General features: G+C 47.3%; 2 protein-coding genes across 2 annotated transcripts in view; one reads left to right on the top strand and one right to left on the bottom strand.

Moving 5' to 3' along the window:
- Positions 1-571: 571 nt before the first annotated feature.
- Positions 572-5480, bottom strand: MRPS12 (mitochondrial ribosomal protein S12). The gene is made up of 2 exons (XM_006901118.1): positions 5435-5480; positions 572-939 (listed from the first exon to the last, which is right to left on the bottom strand). The coding sequence occupies exons 1-2, from the start codon at positions 5478-5480 to the stop codon at positions 572-574; spliced, it is 414 nt and encodes a 137-aa protein (XP_006901180.1).
- Positions 5481-6026: 546 nt separating this feature from the next.
- The window catches only part of SARS2 (seryl-tRNA synthetase 2, mitochondrial), a 13818-nt gene continuing 13009 nt past the window's right edge, over positions 6027-6835 (top strand). Inside the window, exon 1 of the mRNA XM_006901117.1 lies at positions 6027-6293. Within this exon, the coding sequence (XP_006901179.1) occupies positions 6027-6293 (267 nt within the window). The remainder of the gene's footprint in view (positions 6294-6835) is intronic.

Raw genomic sequence — 6835 nt, 5'->3', positions numbered from 1 at the left:
GACTTCAAAGTTAAAATAAGGTTATTGCTGCCCTAGGTATCATCAAGTGGGAACCAACCATGGCTGAACCTTCAGGTTTTCAGAGGCATAGGAGGAGACTGCCTATCTTTCTCCCATATAGCAGGTGGTGGATTTGAACCATGTGCCTTTAGGGGTGCAGCACAGCCTGTGTTCCATAGGTCATCTCATTTCATCTTCAAGTGAGTGGGGCCGTTTCATCTTCACTGTGAGTGGGACTATTTTCTGGGGGAGAAAACTGAGGCCCAGAAGGAATCTGGATTGCTAAACTACCCAGAGGGCACATAGGGCTCAGGGCATCATTCACATCACAACCTCAGAGCTCTACATGTTTATTACCACACCTTCCCAGCTGACGGTGTCACAGCACCTGTCTCTGCAGAAAGGGAGAAAGCCATGCTTTTTCTCATTCACATCAGGCTAATAGTGGCCCTGATTGGAGAAGCAGAGCTGGGATTTGAATGCAGGCGTGACTGCTGGCAGAGTAGCCAAAGACTCTGCTGAAGAGGAAAATCCTTTTGCACCAGGACATCCAGCCCACCAGCACCCCAGGTCACTTCTTCTGCACGTGACCACAGTCATATTTGCCACGCACAACAGTGAGCTTGACACCGGGCAGGTCCTGGGTGCGGCCACCCTGCACCAGGACGATATGGTGCTCCTGCAGGTTGTGGCCCTCGCCGGGGATGAAGCACACAGCCTCCTGGCCCGTGCTGAGCCGTACACGGCAGCATTTGCGGTTGGCCGAGTTGGGCTTCTTGGGCTTGCGGGTGAATGTGCGCAGGACCACGCCTTTCAACTGCGGCCGGCCTTCCGTGGGGCCCAGGCGCCGGGGCTTCCGCTTCGGGGGTCCCTTGCGGTGCATCTGGTTCAAGGTAGCCATGGGACGGATGGCCCAAAGTCGGGGAGCCAGGGTGAGGGCTGGGGAGACACCAGAGGGAGTTATTATACCAATTGAGTGTTCTAGGCACGGTTCAAGCCCTTTACAAAGATGCATTTAAGTCTAAGGATATTCTCTTTCTCACTGCCATCATGCAGGAATCAACTCATAGCTGACCCTCCATGGAGTTTCTGAGGATATAAAACAAGTGGAAAAACCTGCTCATCTTTCTCCTGCAGAGACACTGGTGGACTCAAGCTGCCAAAGGGCCACAACTTTTGGATTAGCAGTGCGACATCCTACGGACTAAGCCACCAGAACTCCCCAAATCAGCCAGGAAAATCCTATGGAGTACAGCCTACACTGACACACACAAGAGTGCCCAAGAGTTGTAATAAACTTGACAGCAACTGATTTTTAGAAATATTCAAAAATAAATTACTCATAGGAATAAACAAACAAACAAAAAAAATCCAACTGGCTGGCCATCACATCAATACCTCCTTGTTTCAGGGTAGAACTCCATGCTAACAGTACAAAGATTTCTAAGGCTGTGATCTTTCTGAAGCAAATCATCAGTTCTTCTAAGGTGCCTCTGGGAAAGTTTGAACCATCAACCTTTCAATTTGTAGCCAAGCTGTTAACCCTTTGTGCCAACCAGGGACACACAAGAGAAAAAAATCACTGAGCAACTACAATGTACCAAATTCTATTTTAAACATTTTCTGTGAATTAACTATTTTTATTCCACAATCAACACTCTTGCTACCAGCAGCCAGGAAACCAAAAGATTAACTGCATTCAGAAAGTCTGCTGTCAGGGACGTCTCCAGAGTACTGAAGAGCAAAGATATCAGTCTGGAGATGAAGGAGCACCTGGTTTTCGCAATTACTTGCTATGCATCAGAAAGCTGGAGAATGACTAGGGATGACAGAATTGGTACATTTGAGCTATGGTGCTGGATTATTGAATATACCATGGACTGCCAGACTAACAGGTTCGTCCTAGAGAGGCTGAAACAGGCTGCTCCTTGGAGACAAGGATTCTAAGGCTTCATTTGACATACTTTGGGCATTCTGCAAGGAGGGACCAGCCCTTGGAGAAGGGACATCATGCTTGGAAGAGTGGAGGGACAGCGCAAAAGAAGGTGACCCTCTGAGATGAACTGATTCAGTGACTGGGGTAATGAGGGTAGGTATGTCAGAGACAGTAAGGTTGGCATAGGATAGAGCAGGTCTCAGGGCTATTATACACCTCGATAGCATATAACAACAACAACATTCTGCAAGAGAGGTATTCATTTTTAACACTGCTTAAAAATACTTGTCAACTTCTGTATCACAAAGGGAAGTGATCTCCAAAAGAGTGGCACTCTGCTACTAACCGAAAGAGACCTCTGGTGGCCTAGTGGTAAGGATCTGCACCGCCCAGCAAAGGCACAAGCTGGTGGTTCACACCCACCACCTGCACACTCTGCAGCACAAAGATGTGCAATCTCCTCCCATGAGTCTTCTGAAAACTCACTGAGGAAATTAGCTATAAATTAGTTCTGACTCAGTAACACACCACAACAACTAACCAAAATAGACTGCTGATTCAAGCCTATGTATATATGCCTCAGAAGATAGGCCTGGCAATCCAAAAGATTATGGCTATTACCATTTCATTCTAGAAAAATCTTGCTTGCTACAAGTCAAAACCAACTGAATAGAAACTAAGCTTGGTTATAGAATAAGAATCATCTATATAAAAATTTTTTTTGGGAAAAAATAATCTTAGTGTTACGTGTATTATAATGTTAAGAATAAACATGAATTAAAAATTCCGAAGCCTTTAGGCATAATTCAAATAAATAATAACACAAATGAACCCAGGTACCAACATAAAAATGAACCAAGTGTGTGCTAGTTTATGCATTTTACTAAGTTATATTTTTTCAGATACTCCCCATAGCAGCTCTGCGGGGGATTCCTGGGAGAGTTCACTAATTGCTCCCACCCACCTGTGTTAGAGCAACTTTTTTTTAAATTGTATTATTTTTACATGTACCGTCAAATCAGATCTGACTCGTACAGGAGGAGATTGCCCCCTCCTTCTCCAGCAGAGCATCTGGTGGATTTGAACTGTGTACCTCTGGGACTGCAGTGCAGCGCCTTGCCACTAGGCCACCAGAGTAGAGCAACTTTTAAAACTGATAAGCATCCCCTTTTTCTCTTTCTCCACTATGCGTACCTTAGTCTTGTCCATCCTGCCGGACTCGTGCATTCCCCTCACTGATCTAGCTCCTGCCCCACAAACATTCCTCACTCCCATGTCCTCCACACACAGCCAGACAGGCCCTAAGCATGCCCAAGTCAGTGCCATCCCTGCCTGGTTCACTGCTCTCTGATGGTTCTGCCTCACTAGGGCAAACGCCCCCACACGCTCTTGCCCTAGTCATCTCCTTGAATTCATCTCTCTTGTTTTCCTGCTCATTGCACTCTCGCCGGTGACCCCCCACAAAAGGGGACAAGTGTGGCTGCAGTTGGCAAAAATATGAAAAGGGAGGTGGAGATGGGGGTATTGCTCTGAGCCCACAGTGTGAATGAGAAGGTCCAAAGACACCTGAATTTTCTTCAGTATTCACTGAGTAACAACTGTGTCCTGACCCCAGGAACATCAGTGACAACTCTAAGCCCTGCCCTCTTGGAGCGTCCCAACCTCAACTTCATACATCTTTGCATCCCTATGCCTCCTCTGCCAACTAGTACCCATGTCCTATCACCACCAAAATTTCACACTCTCCCCCAGATCCAGGGCTGAGGGAAGCCGAATATCAAATTTAATAAGTAGACCAAATGCTGTATCGGGAAATGAGGGAAGCTTAATACAAGCTGAAGGTCACCTTGTGACACTGGGGCGTTCCCTAGGAGTCAACATTGTTCTTAGTTTGTGTCAAATGAACCCCTCCCTCTTGAGATTAGCATAAAGAGAAACTTGGCCTTATCTGTAAAAGACTTCACCATTATCCTTTGTTTTGTACTTCCTTGTGATTTTACTTTTATTATCTTATGATTCTAAATAAATACTCAGAGAAGCATGGTTTGAGGTCTTCAGTCGAGAACTGCTGACCCCCTGTTTTACGCTCTCTGCTCTATCTCATTCCTGGCTGTCTCTTTATTAATAATTATAAAATTATTCTATTCTTTGGGACCCTCGGTCTGCAACACAGGGCTGGTGTCAGGTCCTACAGTCCATCTCCACATTAGTAGATTTCTCATAGGAGGGCATTCCTCACTCTGCCTCTTCCTAATGGTACAGCAAGACCCTGCTGCCTCTTACTGTTTCCTGCACAGCCTTGGTCCCTTTCCCAGCACGGAGGCATGAGGCCCCTATGATTTCCCAAGGGAAGGATCAGGCCCTGGTGAGTGGCTCACAGAAGGTGTATTATTAACACAGGTTTACAGAGTTAGTGTGTAAGAGACCTCACAGAAGGTAAGGGTCTTGGGGAGCATTTGACACCTGTGAAAGGGATAAAAGTGTCAGTAATGTGGGGAGCTCTGGTGGCCTAGTGGCAAGAAGCTGCACTGCAGTCCCAGAGATGCGCGGTTCAAATCCACCAGATGCTCTGCTGAGGAAGGAGGGACAATTTCCTCCTGTACCAGTCAGATTTGATTTGACGGTACACACACAAAAATGAAGAAAAAAAAAAGTGTCTTTAAAGTGCCATTCCCAGTGCCTGGCACACATTAGGTGCTCAAAAAATCACAGACACCGAGCAAGTGGCACCTTTACCCTTAGTGACACAGAAGTATGTCTGACACTTCTATCTCACCCACAGAAGGTATTGAATAAATAAGTATTTGATGAGGAGAAAAAAGAGATTGAGCCAAACTCCCAGAACTCTCAAGACAAAGCCAAAGCAAAACAAAACAAACAAGAAACCCCACTTCCTTCTGCTTGGAAATGCAACCAGGGTACCCTTTAGGGGAAAGAACAGTGAAACTTCATCTCGTATACTTTGGCCAGGTTATCAAGGAGACAGTCCTTGAAAAAAATAAATCATACTTGGAATGGTGGAGGGGAAGACCCCCAACAAGATGGACTTACAAAGCATCGGTAACAATGGTGTCCAGGACATCAGAGGTTTGTGAGGATAGCACAGCAAAGGGGAAGGTTCAGCTCTGTTGTTCAGAGTTGCTATGAGTGGTGGACACTCAACAGCACCTAGCAACAGGTATCAAGTTGAGCTGCACTCGTGCAATCCTCCAGCTGTTTCCAAGCCTGTAAATCTTAACCAGAGGAGACTGGCCATTCTTCCAAGGAGCAGCTGGTGGATTCGATCTGCCGACCTTTTGCTCAGCACCCCAACAGAGTTAACTACGCCACCAGGGCAAGCGTAAAGCCATGTGGGCAACTCCTTAACATCTCCCTACTTCTTACCTTTGCAACCTGACTTTCCTCAAAGCCCACAGAGATTCAAAAGAACTGATACCCTCGGGGTTGCGTGATTGACCCTCAAACAGTCCGTGACCGCAGCCAGCGCTCTCCACTTACCGTAGCTCAGAGTGGTGTTGAGACTGCGGAGAAGACCAGACCACATCCTGCCGTCTGCAGCGTCTGTGCTAAGAGATGGGAGGTTTAAAAAGTGGAGCAAAAAGCAGTCATCGCCAGGGTCCAAATTCCTCCCTTAGCCTCTAGTTCAATTTAAGTCAGTTCCTCTAAAGATCTAACCATAGTCCCTCACGCTGCTAACAAAAAGTCCTTCCAACTTCCCCTTCTGTACATAGGAGAAGAAAGACTAAGGAGAGCCCTGGGAAATAAGAGATTCCCCTATACCTCATTGACCTTACCAACCTTGTAGTGAGTCCGCCCATACACTTTATGCCGCCTCCAGCCCCTCGGGAGATACCCCGATGTGATTGGTTGGTTCTGTCACGCAGTGATTGGTCAAAGAGGAAGTCAATCTCAGTTAACTGCTGTCATCGAATCTGCTTTGAGTCTCTCTGCATCTGAAGTTTTCTCATAGGAAGTTCTTCCCTCTTCCACGATTTGATTGGCTTGTCCCGAGGATGAGAACTGCTTTAAAATTGGTCTCTGGCCGGAGTGGGCGGGACAAAAGGGCGTAACTCCTTGTCCCCAATCCAAGATGGCTGCGTCCGTGCTGGGGCGCTGGAGGCCCTTGCTGGCCGGTCGGGGATTCTGGTCCCGCAGAAACTGCGCCTGCAATCGGAGCCCGAAGAGGAATTTCGCTTCGGAGAGGCAGTCTCGGAACCTCCTGTATGAACACGCGCGTGACGGCTACAGCGCGCTGCCCCAACTAGACATGGAGCAGCTCTGTGCATGCCCCGAAGAGGCCGCGCGCGCCCTAGAGCTCCGCAAGGGGGAGCTGCGGCCAGCTGACCTGCCTGCGATCGTGAGTGCGCTTGCGCCGGTGCTGTGGAGGCGGTGGGCTCTGTAGACGTCCTCAGCAAGGGGCGGGCTTAGTTCAAGAATTTTAGATCTTTCCCAAGATTATACATTTTTGCTCTGGATCAAACTGGTAGATGCTTAAGATTATTGTATCTCGACGATGCCTACTGTGTCCTGACACTTAATGTGCCTGTTTATACTGCATGCTGGGTAACTTACTTGTGCACACTTAATGTGTGCCAGTGTCTTCTGTGCCCCTATCCCATGCCAGACTTAATCCAAGACCATAAAAGACAACGGGACTGAATGAAGGAGTAAAATCAGAAAGTTCACTAGGGCAATGAAAACTTGAGCCTTGGCATCCTGCTTGCGTGGCAGAGAATTAACAAGTACTTAATGAATGGATGATTTTCTTGAGAAATCATATCTGGATTTCCATATATGCAGAGCAGATTATCCGGGAGGCTGGGCTCTATGAGGAGAAATGTGGGGTCAAGATTGGTGGATGATTTATCAACAATCTGCGTTATGCAGATGACACAACCC

Source organism: Elephantulus edwardii, unplaced genomic scaffold, assembly GCF_000299155.1.
Source record: "Elephantulus edwardii isolate Elephantulus edwardi_28Jun2011 unplaced genomic scaffold, EleEdw1.0 scaffold00308, whole genome shotgun sequence".
In the NCBI taxonomy this organism is placed as follows: Eukaryota; Metazoa; Chordata; class Mammalia; order Macroscelidea; family Macroscelididae; genus Elephantulus; species Elephantulus edwardii.
The sequence above is the reverse complement of the archived record's forward strand: the minus strand, read 5'-3'. Positions and strand labels throughout refer to the sequence as shown.